The 19,910-nt window shown below is 36.6% G+C and overlaps 1 protein-coding gene across 3 annotated transcripts in view; it reads left to right on the top strand.

The window, feature by feature from the left end:
• MALRD1 (MAM and LDL receptor class A domain containing 1) overlaps positions 1–19,910 on the top strand; it is a 230,461-nt gene that overhangs the window by 28,835 nt on the left and 181,716 nt on the right. For 2 of the 3 annotated variants that reach the window (XM_046921944.1, NM_001318981.2), the window contains 4 exons: positions 4,614–4,706; positions 7,299–7,506; positions 10,834–10,980; positions 14,876–14,985. In XM_046921944.1, coding sequence (XP_046777900.1) covers positions 4,614–4,706; positions 7,299–7,506; positions 10,834–10,980; positions 14,876–14,985 — 558 coding nt within the window. Of the gene's footprint in view, positions 1–2,582; positions 2,649–4,613; positions 4,707–7,298; positions 7,507–10,833; positions 10,981–14,875; positions 14,986–19,910 lie in introns of those variants that run through there. The other variant, XM_040680811.1, reaches the window with a different exon arrangement.

Raw genomic sequence — 19,910 nt, 5'->3', positions numbered from 1 at the left:
TGTCTGAAAAGCACTTGCTTAGCGGCCTGATTCATTTGCTGATGGATGTAGTGAAGTATTTTTCTTCCACCATTACTACATACAGCAACCATGTCAAGCTGAAACACAAATGACAATTGAATAGTAACAGTTATTTCTTCCTTAGCTCCCTTGTGTTGCAGAATCATTCTGCCAATGGACTGGTGGTCTTGCTAATGTCTCTCATGTCTTGATGTTGGATTTAAGTTATTTTTATCCCAGAACACAAGTATTTAGAAAGAGTGATCTAACCAATGCTTAATTCGCAAAGCTAGAATGCAAAAACTGGAAGTATAACACTGTCAAGAGGTCTAAATATAGGAATATGTAACAAACATCTTATTTCTCTTCCATTACATCTAAAAGCATTGATGAAAGACTCCAGGCTCTTGATCTTTTTTTTTTTTTTCCTTCTTTCTTTTTTTCTGTCTATAAAGAGAGAATAATTGTTTTTTTTTCTGTGACCTGCTACCATATTAGGGAACTATAATGTATTCTGGTCAGAATACATTGAGATTTGCCAATAAATTTCCAGATATGATGACTATTACAATATTGAGAGACATTAAGAATGCTGATTTCTATGGCTTGCTTAAGCAGAAACAATGGATCCTATTTAACAGTTTCCTGTCCTGGAAAAAAGAAAAAGCAAAATATGTAAGCCAAAAAAAAAAAAAAAAAAAAAAAAAAAAAGAGCAATGAGGGAACTGGTATTTCAGACTCATCTGGAAGACTTCTTAAATATATGAGAGCAGTAGTGCAGTAGTTTTTTGTACATTTTGCTGCTTAATTGTTTATGGAAAAAACAATGAATTTTCAAAAGGAGTCAGATATTGAGAAGCAGAAATGAGAATCCAGTGCTGATTCTGATTACAGAAAATAACAGGGTCGATCCTGGAACCTGTCATTCAACATAACCTCTCAGTTATATTTAGAGGTTAGAACTAGAACTTCTATCTTAGAATAACTCTTATTATGGCTCTGTACAGATAAGCCTGACACAGCAGCTAGATTGTATTTAATGTACACCTCTTGGTACATTTCTGCACTGCAGATATTACCAATATATTCCTAGTCTTCCTCACCGCTTTTAATAGAGAGGCCAGAGATGAATAAGAATATTTTCTAAAATGGATATTATGACATTAGATGGATGATAGGGAACTTAAATTGTTCTTGGATACGGAATGTAGAGAAAATTGTTGTTGTTACCCCTCCCCCTTTTTGTTTGTATGTTTTTGTTTGTTTTGTTTGTTTGTTTATTTCTTTGGTATTTGCACCAAATCTCAATTTGCTTGAAGAATGTCCTATAAGATTTTTAAAAGCCTTAATAAAGTCAAGACGTTTCCATTTTTTTCAATGTTGTTTATAATGTCAAGAAAAAAACAGATTACACTGGCTGAATATGACTTCCTTATCCACATAAACAACTGATGTAGGTCTCTCATTTTTAATTCTATAGCTACTTACAAGACTATTGTTAGCAATTTCTTCCAGTGTCTTAGGAGCGGTCAACTGTCAGCCAGTTGTGCTGTAATTGTATAGTCTGTATTTTTCCCTTATCTATAACAGAAAACTGGAAGAACAAAGGATCTGTAGTTTCTTCACAAATTTTCAGTTATTTGTTTGCAGTAAGATCTTTCATTCACTGTATCCTTTATTTAGTACTTCTTTCCTTCCCAGTTTCAGTGTGTCAGGCTTATAAATATTTAATATTCTATCTCAGCCCGTGACTGCATTTATGTTTGGCAGTGTTAATCATCTTCATCACTCAATAAATTGTAAACTTTTTTGCTTTCAGTTTTCAAATAAGATATTGTTGACTTCTGTCTATCGTGTTCTCTCTATTACTTGCTTATGTTTCCAGTTAGATAATAAGCTTATATTTCTATCTTTTAACTTAGTATTTATGTCTTGTATGGATCACAAAATAGATGGATATGTATTAAAAATAAAATAAATCTCAACTTATGTTTTATATGTGCAGGTGTGGTTTTACAATAACACATTAAAATTTCAGCAGGTGCCCAGCAGTGCTGGCAGAACCCATACCAGTACATTCCTCTGCAGAAGTAGAAGATTGTACATTAATCATTTTGAAGGAACAAATAAGAATTTGTTCTAAATTACTCTGAGATGAAAAAAGCTGGGACAAAATGATGAGTGCAGTTGCACAGCAGTATGTGGACGTATCTGTAGAGAGATATCAAAAATAAAAAATGCTGTAGTTTAGAAAATGAGTTGATAAGAAAAAGTCATGATAATCTCTTTCATTCCTCAAATCTGAGTAGCATTATCTTAGGAAAGAAAATGTTAGAAGAAACAAATCCTATAATTCTTGCTCATTTTAGTCTTACAAAAATTTTTTGCAGATAGTGTTATATCATAGTAAGAGGAATAGACAGAAGGTATTTTGAACAACTGCCCTGCGTCACCAAAATAAATCTCAGGGGAAAGTACAGTAAAACTGATACACTGAAACTTCTAGAAGACAGCAAGAGAAACAAGGAATGTGCCAGAGATTCTAACCCATTTGTACTGAAGTAATGAAAGAAACACTACAGAGAAACATTGTGAAGATGGAAAATATTGCATATTATTGGCTTATTAGAGTTGTACAAAATCAGAGGGTAAGGTAATGTCTGATATATGTTACAATAACTAACTTGGAAAGTTGCTGCCCCTGAAATGATTTGCTGATGTCAGTGTGAAAATAGCCCCGGGAAGTCTGGATACTGGTACAAGCAGAAAAATCAATAGTTTACTTCCACAAGCTCTCTTTATTCAAATAAACTGGGAAGAAAGGTAGCTGTGAGAGTGGGTACCTAAGTGATTAATCACACGTGAACAAAATTGTAGTTAACAGATACACACAGCCTTCTTTCAAACACACGTGTACCTTGTAGGAACCCTCTGCATTTACTGTTTAGTGGGTTGTACATGTGTAGGGATATATACATACCCAGATATTGTCACTCATATATTCCTAAAAGAAAACATTTAAACCACATTTAAAACCAGGCTATACTTCTAACTTGTCATGAAGTGCAGTTTCTAGTACACCATCCTTGTCTGTGTCTTATATCTGGATGTTGCAGATTTTTTCTGGAAGCTGAATTATTTAGCAAAAAGAAGCATGATTTGCACAGATTTAAATGTCCTTGATGTTGAAAGTCTTTTGATAAGTATCTATGAGTATATAACAAGTGAACTAGTTGAAAAATATCCACATATTATACTAATGTGAAAACTCACAACTGACTTTTATGTGGTTTGTATGTCATATGGCTTGTCCAAATTTGTTCTCTTTTATCATTTTATGCTTGGAATTAGGGTACTGACTTAGCCCTATCTTTTCTGAAACTTAGCCCTAGTTTTCTGAAACTAATTTTTGAACGCTTACTCATGGAGATTTGGTCTTTCAACTTTGTTAACATGTCAAAATAGTGGAAGCCTTGGTAGGAAAAGAGGATAACTTGTATATTGCAAGGCAGAAAAAAGATAACTCTCCTTGTCTATGGAATTGATGGAATTTCTTATACCTATCATATTTCCGTTTATTCATCTTATATAAGGTACACATTTTTATTCTTACAACTTTTCTCTGTACAACATACTTTCTGTTTCTCTTATCCTGCTTCACATCTTTTTTTGCTTGGTTGGTTTTGAATTGCTTCTAATTCTGTAATATCCTCTATGGAAAAGATATGACAAGTACTTTGCATAGTATCACAGTAGGGGTCTCACCTCACAGTTGATTTGTGTAATTGTAAGTCTGTTTGTTTATATCCTATGTTAAATTTTCCTACTCTTCCCCTTCCCACCCCATTCAGCTTTCCTGTTTTGCAGATTCTTGAGAAGATTTTATTTAGGGCTTGGAAGTTCACATTACTATGCTTCTTTTCTTTACATTCATCCCATCGTTTTCCATTTGGGATCACAACAAGAAGCAGAATGAATATGAGTTGTTTTTATCAGATTATTACATTAAGAGGGCTTTGAATAATTGCATAAAGGGAACCTTAGCATCTTTGGCACTCTTGCTGTCATTTCCAGGAGGTAAAGTAAAAATGGGAATTGAAGTAACTAAAAAATTACTTAGACTTTGGGTAGTACTCTGTTTGCTTTACAGATTAAAAAAAGTATATGTTTTCTTTCCAGTTTATTGGGTAATTTTGACAGTCCTCAAAGTTTCTTCCTACGAAAGAAAACTAAATCTAATAGTAACACAACATATGAGTAATAATCATTTCTAAAAGAGGAGCTAGTGTTGAGAATGCCATGGAAACATATTGTTAAATCCAGCAGTAGTATGGTTTAATTTACATATCATTCATTTTAATTAAATATGACGTTAGCTTCTGTTAATTAATAATAACCCATTTAATCACTGTAAATATTTTTGTTTGCCTTACTTCACAGAGACTGTGATGCAAAGATTGCAAATGTATTTCTGATGTTGTATTTCCTCACAACTATACATATATGGTAATGATCTGGCTAGGATATAAAAATAAATAATTAAATTACAGTGAGTGACTGATCAAAAGAAGGTCAAAAGATAACTTCATAACATTATATTCTACATTCCATAGGAGGAGCATGTCTTGTGGGAAACCAACATCACGACTAACAAAGAATGGGCCAAAGCATATATACAGATACCACTAGGGCTAGAAAAATTAAAGGTATGAGTGAAAAAGGCAAGTGCTTGATCTTTTGAAAATGCTTTACATTGTTGTTTATAAATTTTCTAGGATATGTAGGAATTTGTTAAATTTATACGTATCCTGAAGGGCTCTGTTCTTCATTACTTCAGTTGAGTAAAGCTCTGATCACAGATCAATAAAAAAAAGTGTACAGCGTGAGGCTATAGGCTGTAGTAACATGCAAAAAAATGCATACATATCTCAGCATACTTTAGCAGAGCAACTGAGTCCATCTTAGTTATTAACAGCTCATTTAAAATACAAATGCCATTAAGTGGGATGATGTGAATGATTGTGTGATTTCAGTGGAATGGCATGAATTAATAATTGTGAGAGAGTATCTTCCCCTTGATTTTTTCTTTTTAATTTACAGAAAAGAATTAAAGGCTTCTATTTTAAGTAGTTTTATGTAATCATTTCATAATAATGTGAATGACTTATATAATTGACTGTTTCAACAATCTGCTGAAAAGGTGATCTCTGTGAAAAGACAAAGACCAAGCCTACTGCGAGCACTGACATTTTGACATGTATCAAATGAATGCATTTCAGCAAGATGCTGTATTACAAATTCTTGTTGTCACCTGCATCTCCTTTTCCTATGAGGAAAAGTATATATAAAGAACCAAATGTGTATGAGATTATCTCTAGCATCCAAAAATAAACAAAATTCTGAAGAAGTTTTATGCAGCCAAAACTTTTCTCTGTTATACAGAAACAATGTGATCACTTGTGCTTAGGGGAGTAAAGGTACTGTAATTATGTAACTATGTAATATTTTTAGGTTTTTTTTTGTTTGTTTGTTTGTTTGTTTGTTTGAACTACTAGAGAACTTCTAGTGCTAGAAGCTTTTGTAATTTTGGATATTGCCTTTAATGGAAGATGCTTCTTTAGACTTTAAACTAATTCTGAGGGCATGGGAAGTTAGAGAAAGTTATCTGTTTACATCTCAGTGTGTTTATTTTAGTTTCTCCCTGTTTTGTCTGAAATCCTTGCACCTTTTCTTCCCTTGTGCTTTCTGTCTCCTGAGCATGACTACGTAGTGAAGCTTCTATTTTAACCATGCCCCCATCTGTCATGACCACAAGTAAGAAAATCTTGCTTTGAAACCCAGTACTGGCACACATAATGGCTGGGAGCAAGATATATTCTCCTAAAAATTACACTGCCCTCATTCAGCTTGAGTAAAAGTGCAAGAGAGGTCTGTTGGAGAGAGAAATAATCTCTAAATCCTTATGTCAATAGTGGTAAAATAAGGACATAGACTCAAGGATTGGCATGTAATAGCCCATGCAATTAAAACATCAGCGTGATACCTACTGTTGTTTTGACTAAAGCAAATTAGCTGTCTCCCAGCCTGAAAGAGTTCAAGGGTTGCCAGCAGGCAGGAGCCACTCCTGCTGTGTATGTGGGTGCAGCTTTCGTATCTCAAGAGACCAACTGTGAGCTATGCTATGTTGATCTGTGTCTGAGAAGGTCTCTAACTCATTTTTAATCTCCTGTGAGTGTAACCTAATTTTTTTCCGTGTTGGGAAACCAGTAAAATGAGGTTCTGAAGAGGCTTCAGAAGATATGGACTTTAGGATGTCAGGTCACTCTTCTGAAGCCCAGAGGCACTGCGGCTTTTTTAGCTTAATGGTTACGATACTTGGAGTTTTTCTTTAAAACAGGATTTTGCTTCACTTCCCCCTTGGAATTTCTCAAACCATTTTAACTGAATACTTTCAGAAAAATCAATCTGAAGTAGTCATTGTGGCATTTCAACTTTTGGTTGGTGTCAGAGATTATTCTTTCTGCACCTTCATCTCAAAACTTGCAGAGGGACACAGATGGACAAGTCCAGACAAGTCCTGGTCAAAGTTCTTTTGTCTGAAGATTTGTAGGCCATGGTCAATGAGAGAGAGATAAGTAGCGGCTTAATGGCTGGGAAGCAGTCTTTTGTGTGGGCTCATCTGGAGGGGGATGGCCATCTCAGGAGTGCTGCACATGATTCTTAATTAAGCACCCAGAAATGCCTGCACATGACTCCTACCAAAGTGCCCAGGAGTGCCATGTTGGCAGAAGAAGGGTAAAAAAGGGACATGTAACCAAGAGGGTTGTGTCTGACATCAGATGCCTCATGACATGATACCTGCCTGCTGGTGGACTCTCCTGGGCTGCTTTGTCTGTACCTGCTTGCTCCCTAAGGCTGGCCACTCTGCTGCTGCTCTCCCCTGCACTTTTGCTGCTGTATTGACCTCGGACCATTGGAATGTCGTGCAATGGGACGCTGCTGGATCTTAGTGGTGACTATACCCGCTTTACTTAATTCTTGCTCCTTTCCTATTGACTGCTTTCCCTTCCCCATCACCCTAACTTGTAGTAGTTGCTGACCTCCCCTTCCCCATCTCCCTGATTGATTAGGATTTGTAAGAAACTGATCGGACCAGCGAGACAGTTGGAAATTTGACTTCTTTCTCTAATGGTAGTTATCCAGTGCTTTTTGCAAATAGGTCATTACTGTTTCACAGTACAAAAAAAAAAATTCTCCCTGTCTGTTAATGCAAATATTTTAACTTTAACAATGCACAGCTGACACTTAAGGGAACAATCCAGAGCAGGACAGGCTTCATCTGTTTAAATAACATCCAGTTTTTGGACATCGCACGCTCAGAGCTATCAACTTTCAGCTCTGTAGAAGAATTCACCTGCACTAATGGGAAATCTACTGAGCCTGGATCGACCTGTGTCTCTCACCCAGACTGCTCTGACAACAGTGATGAGGATCCAGCAGCTTGCTGTAAGTGAATTTTAGAAGGATATAGTGCTGAAGAGAAAAGTGAAACCTAAATAGGTCTATCCAAGGAAGGGCAAGAAAAAATAAGAAAGCTTACTTCTATTACTTACATGCATTCTTTTTTTTCCTAGTATATTTCCTGTTATACGAATTTATGACTTAGCTTTTTTTTTTTTTCTGCTTTCTATTTCTTTGTCAGATCTTAGCAATATGTTTTGGATTTAGAAAGGTGAGTAGGACTGCAAGTTTTTGCACACTTTTCTCTAAATGTATCCCTTGCCTTCAGTGTTTACAATCCATAACTCTTTAATTTGAGAGGAACTGAAATCTGCCACAGAACTTCATTTGGAACACTTCTCTAACTTGGGCTGTCAGAGAGTTTTTGGGAGAAAATACATTGGGTGACATGAGCTATATTTCAGGAGGTTTATCTAAATCATATTTCCAATTGAAGGTACCTTTGCTTAGAAGACATAGTTTTCAATGTACAGTCAAAAGAAAAAAAATAAAAGAAAATTATGGAAAATGTTTATGATAATTGTGAAATGATTTAGACCTCTGTTTAAAAGTATTTTTAGAGACTGCAGCTTTTAAAATAACTATTGTGCAGAGTACACTTGTTTGCTAGTGACAAACAGGTAACAACCTACTTACATGTTGCTGTCAATAGAAATGTGTGTTGCAGATGAAAACTGTATACATATTTCAGGTATTATTAATGTAGTTATTAGTAAAAAGATTATTACTGGGAGCTGCAGATTAAAATTCTGTGAGTCACTCTGAGTAGCAAGATGGAGGACACCGTTAATATTTTATTTTCAAACTCACTGAGAAGGTTCAGGAACAATTTTTGACTGAGTTCTCTTTATTTCACCTTTTTTTTTCAACCTTTTTCAACTTTCAAAAGTTTCAACCTTTTGTTCCTTTCAAACGCTTTAATAGCCATGCAGTACCTATCTATGAAACAAATTATATGTGTGAACGTTGAAATACAGTTTTAAATAGGAAGGTTTATACTATTCTGTGCCCACAGTCTATTACACTTTTCCGTCTTAAACCCTGTGGTTTGGACAGTGAGCTTTGGCACTGTGTAACTGAAAAACAGTAGCCTGGATATAGTCAGTCTTATAGTGTACAAGAAAGAAGACAGTGGGAGTCACCAGGTAATATTGCTTTCATCATAGTTTGGTAAGAAAAACTGAAGAGTGCACAGAAGAAAGAAAAGATTAGGAAGTGAGTGCTGCCCTTTTTGGCACCTTTGGAATTAAGGTGTTGGCCCATTGACTGCACAATCCTCTTCCAGAACTGTGCCTAGCACTCTGCTATCTGCTGTTGCCTCTGCAGTTTTTGTGGGTTTACCACATGGCACTGATTCTCAGTTCACTTCTAGTATGTTTTAATTGAAAGAAAAAAAGTTTAACAGTTTCTCAGTTTAACCTGAAATATTGAGATTGTATGCTTCACTTTGTGTTTACGCACTTTCAGGATAAAGCTCTATCATCTTGTTTGATTAGTGCACAAAAGTATGCTCATCCTCTCAAAAATAAAACATGGGGAAAAAGTGATTTTCTAAAATATGAGTGAGTCAAAGCAGATGTTTGATTCTTTCATCTAATGGCTGAGAAGAAAGAAGGCAAAAAAGCCTTTAAAATAAAAATGACTCTTTTTAAGGTTGTCTATTTTAATGGCTAATATTGGCTTGAATACTTCATATGTACACTCCTTTTCAGGAAAGAGGACTCTAAAGGTGAAACTTGTTTCTTCAGCATTTTGATCAGCTTAGAAAATTTGTCTTTCTGGCACTTTCTGCAGTCTTGAGCAAAAGAGACCTAAAGCAAAAACTGTCCTGTATTTTTCTTTTGTTCCTTTCCTCCCATTGTGTACATTTTCCACATCTTGAAATCGTCCTCTGTGATATTTTGAGTGAACTGTATCTATTCACATTAAATTCCAATACGAATTCCTACCTGGTACAATAGGGCATATTTTATCCTCTATTCTTTTAGGTATTCTAGTATCTATCCTTGAACATATCCTCAGTAGTTTTCTTTGATGAAGTGCTCTCATGATGCAGAGCAGTCAGACCTCCATACTGAATAAAAACAAAGGCAGACAGCTGTTTCTTAGCAATGTGAAAGATTCTTCACTTTGAGGATTTTCTTTGCTTCACTGTAATAGGGAAGGAAAATCAATGTTTCTTCTTTCTCAAGTTAACTTGACATAAATGGATGTGAAAATGTAGTTTATTATAAGAACTTGTATATACTTATATGTTTTACAATACTTGGTAATTTTTGCCTATTTATATAAATATGACTGAAAACTTGAAAAATCAGAACTTTTGTGGGAAGCCATTTTGTGCAATGTAACAGTCTTTGAAATCAGTGAATTTAATGAAGTGAAAAATATGAAATCAATGTTTTTAGTATTAAATTGAGATCACTTCTAGATCTCTTATATCATAGTAAAAGATGAATGATCAAATCCTAGTTGATATAAACATAGAAAGTGAGAAAGAGTTCTTAGATCATTAAAAAGATTAAAAAGACCTCTTTCATGCTGATGTCAGAATCCTCTCATGCTGATGCTTTTTCTTTATTTGTCATCTAATGTAATGAAGTTTTGCACTACATACCATGCCTAATGTCAAGTATTGGAAGCAGTATGCTTACTATTACTTATTTTTAAATTTGTAACATACATACTTAGTAAGCACTGCAAGTGAATGAGTAATTAGGAATCCTAGAGATGTGTTTGACAAGAAGTTTGGGAGCACTTCCTATTTTCTCTTTGAAACAATAATCTTTCTGAAAATTGCCTACTCTTCAACATTCGTATAGATGCCAAATGACTGTGGCGAGGGACATCCTCCACGTGTTTCTGAAAGAAAATCAGCTTCCTTTTAGCCTTAAAACACCTGTCTGTAGTTTAACTCTTCTATTCTTCATTTCTACTAAGTATGTTTGATTTTTTTTTTCCACCATGCACTCATAATTAAATATCCAGTAAAATTCATCTTTGAAAAATATAATTACACATCTGGAACTGATGGCAGCCTATGTATAGATCTCATGCTTACTAAGATATAGTTTATTCTTTTGTAGGTAATTTCTTTTGCAGTTCTGAGTTTAAGAATGGAGGGACCTGCCTGATTTATTACATGTATTTTACAACTTTTTCTCCAGCTAAAAAATCCACATTTCAGTGAAGCATACCAGTGATTTCTTGATTAAAAACTTCTTTTTACATCCAAGTACAAAATACTGTAGATCTGTCATTAAAATGTTGCATCCAATTAAACTTAATTATATTTTGTGCTCTATACAACAGCTAATTACACTATATGTAATTTTGACACTGACTTCTGTGGATGGGAAACGCTGAACACAAGTGATACTAAGTGGAACATAATGAAAGAAGGGGCTCCCTTTGACAGCAGACTCCCTGAGAGAGATCAAACAACTAAATCTGGACATGGTGAGAGATTATGTACACATATATATGAAACATTCTTAATGATGCCTATCTGATGAAACTGAATTTGAAACGTATGCTACATAGTACATATATAAAATAGGTAACATTACAGAGAGCCTGTTTTTCAGAGACGTATTTTCTTAGATATTATACTGTTGCTATGTCTTTATAACCTTTTATTTATTTATTTATTTATTTTTGGGTGCAACCTGCAGCTTTTTGAGATCGTGCCTTTTGAACAGGCGTAGCTAACTTTGTTCACACATACGATGATCACTTTTGATTCCAACATGCACAAGGGCTTTTTCAAAAAATATTATTTGGAGAAAAAGCCACTGTAGTTTTTTTGTAGAGCACAGGTAAATTAATTGATTTTTCTCCAGGATAAACCAATATTTCTTTCTCTAGTCCTTAGTTGCTATAAAATGCACTCAGGTGGAAAAAGTTGATTCCAACAGAGTTTATTTGTTTTTTTTTTTTTTTCTGAAATTTAAGTGTTATTAATGTACTGTTTAAAGCTGCCTAATGTGCTTGTTATTATCAAATAACACTTGCAAATATTTTGTGACTTTGTTTGTATTAAAATGTAACTATTATGGTGCTTCCAATGGAGACTGGACTGCTATAGAAACTATCCCTTTAAATTATTTTTTACAATGGTGTATATTATATTACATTCAGACCTCCACGCTTCTCTAACATGTTCACATTAGAAGAAAGCAAAACTTTAATTATTCTACCTTAAACATTCAAAGGTAAAGGAATTCCATATTTGTTTTCTGGGTAAACTCTGGTGAGCAGTGATTATGTGCATGCATGTTATCTATTAGCTCTGACTGCATGTTCATATACTACTGGTCCCCAAGTGGTGAAGTGCAACAAATGGTTGCTATTTGCTTTTTGAGTAGCAATTGGATATTTCATTTTATTGTCGCACTAGTAGAAGGTCAAAGTCTTCATTAGTGTGTTCTCTGCAAATGTTGCTGTTTCTCAGCTCCCCAGTGCTCACAGCTGCAGAAGAGAGCACCGATATGACTGCAGATTTCCCACATGGGTTATTCTAGTCACTGGTGAGACGTAGTTGTAATGAAGGCAGCCTGAAGAAACTTCTCTGCAGCATAACAAGCATATTAAATTAGCCCATGTGGGCTATGGCTCTTAAGCTGCTTTGATACCTGAATCATTTCATAGTGGGTTTGTGTCTTTATACAGAGTTACAGGCTGTAGGTTGAAGCCTCTACCTCAGGCAGATCTTGAGGTTACCACACAGTATCTCAGAAACCCAGTAATGATGCGTTCCCCGTGTTAGTCAGTGCAAAGGTCATTCTGGTGTGGTTGTGTAACCATCTATTACTGTTCCTGCTTCAGCCACATCACAGCTCTGTAATAAGGCTTTCAGAATTTGAGCAAGATTTTGTCCATGTTAAATCAGAACCTTTCAGGTTTAAATAGTTATCTGTGACATCACAGAGTGTTCATCTTTCTTCTCTCCTGGGGAGGGCAGCATCAAATTTTGATTAATGAAGATCTTAAGGAGACTACTGTAGAGCCTCAGCTGCAAATTAAGAGAGGATCCTTTGATGTGCCTTTGCATTGCAATGAGGGGAGTTTCCCTCATGCTGTGGAGTGCAGCATGCCCGCTTGTACACAGAGCTGGAATGGTTATCTCTTTGTACCAGTCTTGCTAAAGGTCTGCGATTATTCACAAGGGACTGGACCTAGCCCTCTGCTTCATTATGTATCCATGGGAAATAAATGGCTATGGAGTGTGACTGAGGCAGCACAATAGCTGATTTTTCAAGATGTAAGGCAATATGTGTGTAATATCAATGTACAAACAAGACAGCCTTTAGTGTTGTTTTGCATAGACTTTCGTGAAAAATTCTCAGTATTCAGTGAAGGCAGCACTGACGGCATTCAAAATATGCTGTTTTAGGGCCCCTTGAAGATGTTTATCCTTTCCTACCTTTGTTTGAAGCACATCTGCTGTAGTTCAAATCCAAAGGCAGTTTGTTTGCCAGGGTTCAGATTAGATCTTTAATTAAGCTTTCATCCCCACTAGCACAGACAACAATGTCAAATCTGTAGACCCCATGAGAAAATATAGCTTATTCCATTGGCTCCCATGGTCTGCAACATTGTTAGCATGCTTGAAACTGTTTGGGCTGTGATGAGAGTGGTTACTGTATCCTAAAGGAAATTAATTTTTATTCTAAATTCACTTTGTAACATTATTAAATCCAATTAAAATGTGTCCTTTAGGGATAAGCTGTGGCCTACATGGTTCAGTCTTCAGGGTGCTCTTCTTCAGCAGTCCCTTTACTCTCTCCAGACTGTGATAAGGCCTGAGGGAATTGGTGTGAACAAGGTGATGGCATGCACTTGTAACATTTGGAGGACAGGGGTCTGAAGGATTTTGCCTGAAGAGAGCAGAGGAAGATGCATTCAGTGCTTCTGCACAGGAAAGTCATGGAAACTGCAAGTGAATGCCTCTTTGCAGAACTTTATTTCCTAAATTTCAAATGTTTGCAGACACCATGACAAGATAGTCTTAGAGTTAAATCCAGTTGGCAGCCAGTCATGAGTGGAGTCCCCCAGGGCTCAGCACTGGGGCCACTCCTGTTTAACATCTTTGTCAATGGTCTTAATGAGGGAATTGAATGCACCCTCATTAAGTTCATGGATGACACCAAGCTGGGAGGGAGACTTGATCTGCTGGAGGGTAGTAAGGCACTACAGAGGGACCTGGATAGACTGGATCAATGGGCCAAGGAAAACTGTATGAGTTTCAGTAGGACCAAGTGACAGGTCCTACATTTGGTTCAGGACAACCCCAGGCAACCCTACAGGCTTGGGGAGGAGTGGCTGGAAAGCTGCCTGATGGAAAGGGACCTTGGTGTACTGGTGGACAGTCAACCGAATATGTGCCAGCAGTGTGCCCAGGTGACCAAGAAGGCCAATGGCATCCTGGCTTGTATCAGGAATTATGTGGTGAGCAGGACTAGGGAAGTAATCCTCCCCCTGTACTTGGCATTGGTGAGGCCCCACCTTGAGTACTGTGTTCAGTTTTGGGCACCTCAGTACAGAAAGGACATTGAGGTACTGGAGCAGGTTCAAAGAAGGGCAGCAAGGCTTGTGAAGGGCTTGCATAATATGGCCTATGAGGAGAGACTGAAGGAACTGGGGCTCTTTAGTCTGGGGAAGAGGAGTCTGAGGGAAGACCTTATTGCTCTCTACAAATACCTGAAAGGTGATTGCAGAGAGAGTTGGGTTGATCTCTTCTCACTGGTGACAGGACAAGGGAAAATGTCCTCAAGTTCCACCAGGGGATGTTTAGGTTGGATATCAGGAAAATCTTCTTTACGGAAAAGGTGGCTAAGCACTGGAACAGGATCCCCATGGAGGTGGTTGAGTCACCATCTCTGAATGTGTAAAAAAAAAAAACCATTTGGATGTGATGTTCAGATACATGATTTAGTGGTGGGTTGTTAGAGTTAGGGTACTATGGTCAGATTGAGGTTGAACTTGGTGATCTTGAAGGTCTTTTCCAACCTGAGTGATTCTATGATTTAATGATTTTAGCAATGGCTGCTGAAATACCAAGCTTTTCTTCACCCTCTTTCCTCATCTTTGGACCCTACTGCTGAGGAAAGAGCCAGGGTCAGAGGAGCATTCAGCGATTGTTTTTTCTTTGTGCAGATATTAGTTGTCACAGGCTGGTACAACACTCTCCTCTTTATTCATAGGGGCAGAGCTGAGGGGAATGCTGTTCCATTTAATTACATTTATGAGTAATTTTCATGCACCTCACAGTGCACATAGTTACCTCTCTGAGGTAATTATTTGCCACTGGAGCTTGATATATTTCTTGTATTTCTTTGAATTTTGTTTACAGAAACATTCATCTACTTCAGTGGATCATATCAGATGCACACAGAGATAGCCATGTCTGATCTGGGGAGTCCCTTCCTTGTCAAGCTGTCTCCTGGTTATTCCTGCTGTCAGGTAACTTTTGAGCATTAACCTGCTCCCACCTCTGTAAGCTATCAGTCACCTGATGTGTTGAAATGCTATTTTTCTTGCTGTTAGCATTGCTGCAGAAAAACTAGCTCCATTTGAATTACAGCAGAATGAGAAACAGACTAATTTTTTAGGAGCAGCAAGGTACTTTTTTTTTTTTTTTTTTTTGACTGCTTTGCTGCTTTTGTATCTGATTATTATTCTTTCTAAAGCTTCTATGAGTTGGCTCAGATTTAAGGATGTTCTTTAGAGGTTTTTTATGCTGTGAAAAACATAGCTGAACAACATTACTAGGGCTGTATCAGCACACAGTCAAATCAAGTCTGCCTTTCAAGCAAAAGCTGGCAAAGAATCCTCATGCTGTTATCTGTTAACACTTTTAGCTGGAAATATTCCCATATCCAGCTTTCCTTTATGGGAGATCTGTGGTTTGAATTTTCTATACGGATTAAATGTGCTAGGGTGATTGGAGAGAACTGGCTATCGTGCTCCAGAATGTACTAAGTTTTATTAATTGAAGAGGGTGCTTGTTAAGCTGATAGTGGGTAGATAAGTATTTTTCAAGTTCAGATAAACTCATTTTAGAATCTCATAAGGTTACCTGGGCAGAACTAGTTCGTAAGTTCAGGAGCAGTCCCAGTTAAGACCTCTTGCAGTGTTTGGTATGTATTCCAAATAAACATAAATTGAGTAGTGATGCACATGCACTTCTTCCGTGTAGTCAGAAATGAAGGGTTTTGTTAATTTTGAGTACGCACATATTGTGCATACATAAAGATCCAAGATTCAGAAGAAAAAAAAAAAAAAAAAAAAACAGTGAAAGTTCTCATCCTGCTGTACATGTCTGAAAAAAGAGTGCTTCTGAAAACTGGAAGCTTGGCTTTCTGCCACATTTTCCCTGTAGGCTTTTATTTCTGGGAAACAGCAAGGAATAGCAGTTGCTCATTAGGATGTGTATTGATGTGTTATGCTCTCTGTATTTAGATGTGAAATGTTGTCCTATGTTGGATGTCCCACGGAGAGGATAAAAGGATCTACATAAAGAGATCTATGTTTATTAATAGCTTTACAAGTTCTTTGGCTCCAGTGGTTAAATTAAAAAAAAAAAAAAAAAAAAATGGAGTTGAGGGATAACAGTTTAACATTATGTCTCACTGGCTAATTGAAGCTTAGAAGTAAATTCTTTGTGCAACTTCTTGTAGCAGTCATTCAGTAGTTGTCAGCTAAGAAATATCTTCATTTAGCTCAAGGTTTTAGAATTGTAAAAGCAAGTTTCTAGTCACAGCTCTCTGTTTCAGTCCCTTTAATGGACAGAGAAGGAATTCTAAAATGGAACATGTAGATATAGCAAGCAAGGATAGTTTTTATTGTTAATAATTTTATTTCTTACATAAGGAAAACTCAGGAGATCTTTTTGAAATACATTTGATGAACATACTCTTTGTATTCAGATTATTTAGGGTATGGGTGTTCAAACAACTCATTTTAAAGTGTTTGAATATCTGCTGCAGAATTGTTGTTTTTTTTCCCCTCACCTTATCTTGTCTGGTAGGGGCAAAATATTTCTATGAATTATTTAAATTTGTTAATAAATCTTGATATTATCTTATACAGTAAATAATTCCCATGCTTGGAGGAGGAAAGAGTATCAGAAATAGACCATGGACCATAAAGCCCACAAGATGAGCTAAAAAAAAAAAAAGGTGTTGCAAAAAAAAAAATATTTCCATCAGTAACTGCTAGACTACCTTGTACTACAGAAGAAGAAACAACTATCCTTTCATACATTCAAAAGTGGGATCTTTCAGGTCTTGCCTTTTTTATGGGTTAAATTTGGTACCTGAAGTGAGAAGTTGTACATCCACAGGCGTGATGACTTTCAGATTATTAGCCAGTTATCTGTATGTAGAGTTCTTAAATTCACCAGTCCTGCTCTTTGTCTGGATAGGCATACAGATGACCTGCAAGCTTTAGCATACGTGTCAATATGTTAATTAGGAAAAAAAAAAATCTCAGTCTGTCTACCCTTAAGCTACTACATCCCTTAAATTAAAAATTTTCAAAGAATCACAATACATGCATAAATTTATATTTATATTCATACTCTACCTGGATTTAGTCTTCTGAAAATGAGTTATTCTGAGTGATCCTGATGTTCAGACCTTCTTAAGAAAAAACAGCAGCCTTAGGCAGTTCCATGCCTAGAGTTACAGCTGTTGCTGCATCTATTGGGTGACCTATAATGGGTTAGAGACATCTCTGAAGAGAAGGGGCCCTTGGCATTGGATGACCTGTGTCCCATCAAGGTCCCACAGTCCCACCACTGAGGGACTGTGTCCCATCAAGGCCTTGAGCTGAAGCAGGAAAGAAGAGTAAGAAGCAATGAACAGAGTGAGGGAGCATATAAGATGTATCAGAAGGAAACTGCTACGGACATACCCAACCTCCTGCTCCATCTGTATTCTCACCAAAGGGTCTGGGCCAGGTTGTGTGTAACCTGAAAAGAAAACAAAGGAATTTAAAACTATGCGGGAGACATGTTAAATGCTAATATTCCCCTTGGGAAGGGGGTAGAAAGGTGTTTGCTCAAGTATTTGTTTACTCTCTCAAGAACATAATCAGTGATAAGAAGTTTGCATTCACAGTAAATTCAGCAAAAGTTACGTGCACACACAGCACACTGATTTGCCAGTTATTAGTACCAAAAGGTCCTTGAAAATCATTATGTTGTGTCAATTGTCCTGCTCAAATAAAAGACCTTAATTTTTTCTTGTGTATAATTGAGAGCTAACACATTCATCTGTGCTTGCTCTGAGGCAGAAGACAGGTTACATTTAACCATTAGCCTAACATTAGCCTAGCATTTCTTAACTCATTAATTTTTGATACAAACTGGAGGGAGGAAAAAGAAAAAGGAAATTTACTCTCAATAATGTGACAATCCAAGGTGTTCTGTGTAAGATCATATGAAGATGGGCAGAGAATTGTGCAGCAGCTCATTTTTTACCTTCACATTTCAAGCATTATCAAGGCTTTTGCAGGGAAGTAAAGTCCGTAAATGTAAAAAAGATTTTGTCTTTCGCTATGTGAAGAAACTGGGAGAGCTCACACTAAAAAAGTAGTTTTTTTAAATCTTATCTTTTCCCTGCAGTTTTCTGTTTAATTTTTGTCTGGTTAGGATTAAATAATTAAATCTGCTTTATTCTGTATTTCGGGGGAGGCATAGTGTGATGGGCTTCTCTTTGTTTTATGATCCTTCCTGTTGGACAAGCAGTATTTTTTTCAAACTTAATTGCTGCAGAAATTGGTTTTTATTCTTCCTATGTAGCAGTCAATCCGCTTGTTTCAGGCTATCGATATGTTATTGCTTAATAGATGATTGACTTCAAATAATTGTCATTGATGTTGACTGGAAATAGAGGCTTGTGAGGCTTCCTGCATATGAGAATCTTGACTAAGACTTCAGAGATAAACATAATCATTAAGCTATTCCATTTTTGACATTTGCTGAGCAAAATAGTCTTTGAAAACTTTCAAAGTCCTTACTAAACTGAAGAGAAATTAAAGGAGATCTTATCAATTCTTGTATATCCCATGATAGATGCAAGTTAAAAACATTTTTTTATAAAAAGTTTTACTTTATATTGTGGTTTTACTTTTGGACATAATGCTGCTCCTCAGCACGCCATTCCTAACTCTTCATTTTATGTCACAGTAGTGTATAGTCCTGTCTTTTGTTTTGTGCTACAATGCATGTACTTTTGGAGCAGAACATGTAATACCTCCTATTTATTTCTGTGGAACTTAAAACAGATGCAAAGAGCAGAATAACGCTATTTGATATAGAAAATTCTCAGTTACCAAAAAGTATTTTTCAGCATGGCTACCACCAGTATTTGTGCACTTTTCCCATGATGAATAGGAGCATGTATGCATTGTTCATAAAAATCTTGCCCAGTGGAGGTGACCCACTGTTTCACAGCTGCTGTGACAGCTTAGTTGCTAGGTAAATATTGCCAATACAATATATTTTTCATCAGCCCAAACAGATAGAAGTCAGAAGGTGCTAAATCTGGACTAGACTGTGGGTGTGGTAGCATAGTCCAACTAAGAGTGGCAATGTACTTCATGGTCTTCAGATTGGTATGGGGCCTGTTCTCTTGTTGCAAGAGAAAGGTTGGAAATCTGAGCTTTCAGTGTAATCAGCATCAAATATAGTGATTAGAGTTGATGGTTTGTCCAGGTGACACCACATCTCGTTACCAATAATGATGAGATTTAGGAGACTGTCACCTTCAACTTTGTATTGGTTCAATAGATCCTGACAAATGGTGTTTGCTGCGTTTTAATGTGAGCATTCACGGGACCCAGCTGGCACAAACTGCAATATTCCAATGTTGTCACCATTGTTTCCAACACACTGAAACTGATATTCATCTCTACACAGTTTCCTGGTCACAATCCACTGATTTGTGCAGATGAGCTGATCGAGATGCTCTTCACAGTGTGACAACTGTGCATGAACATCTGGAACGTGGCTTGTCTTTCATGTGACTGTTGCCAAAATGCACCACCCACATCCTCACTGTGCTCACATCCACTTTTTGGTCTTCATAAACATTCATCAATGAATGTCAGTGGGTACCATTTTTTTCTGCATACAGGAATTCAGTTCCACACCTTTGCTTCACGTGTACTTCCATGTCAGATGCCATTCCGTCAGACTGTAATTTTGCTGCCATCTGTCACACGGCAACAAAACGTAATGGAATACTGGTGGGAAGGTTCTACTTGCCATACCACCAACATCCATCTCTGATAGTGTGAGCCAACATAAAAAATGGGAGGTAGTCATTTTGGAGCCGTGCTATTATATGAGTTGGTGTTGAATTTATTGTACATTAATGATA

The sequence above is a fragment of the Gallus gallus genome, chromosome 2 (assembly GCF_016699485.2).
Source record: "Gallus gallus isolate bGalGal1 chromosome 2, bGalGal1.mat.broiler.GRCg7b, whole genome shotgun sequence".
Classification (NCBI taxonomy): domain Eukaryota; kingdom Metazoa; phylum Chordata; class Aves; order Galliformes; family Phasianidae; genus Gallus; species Gallus gallus.
Note: the sequence above shows the minus strand (reverse complement) of the source record. Positions and strands in the feature narration are given on the sequence as shown.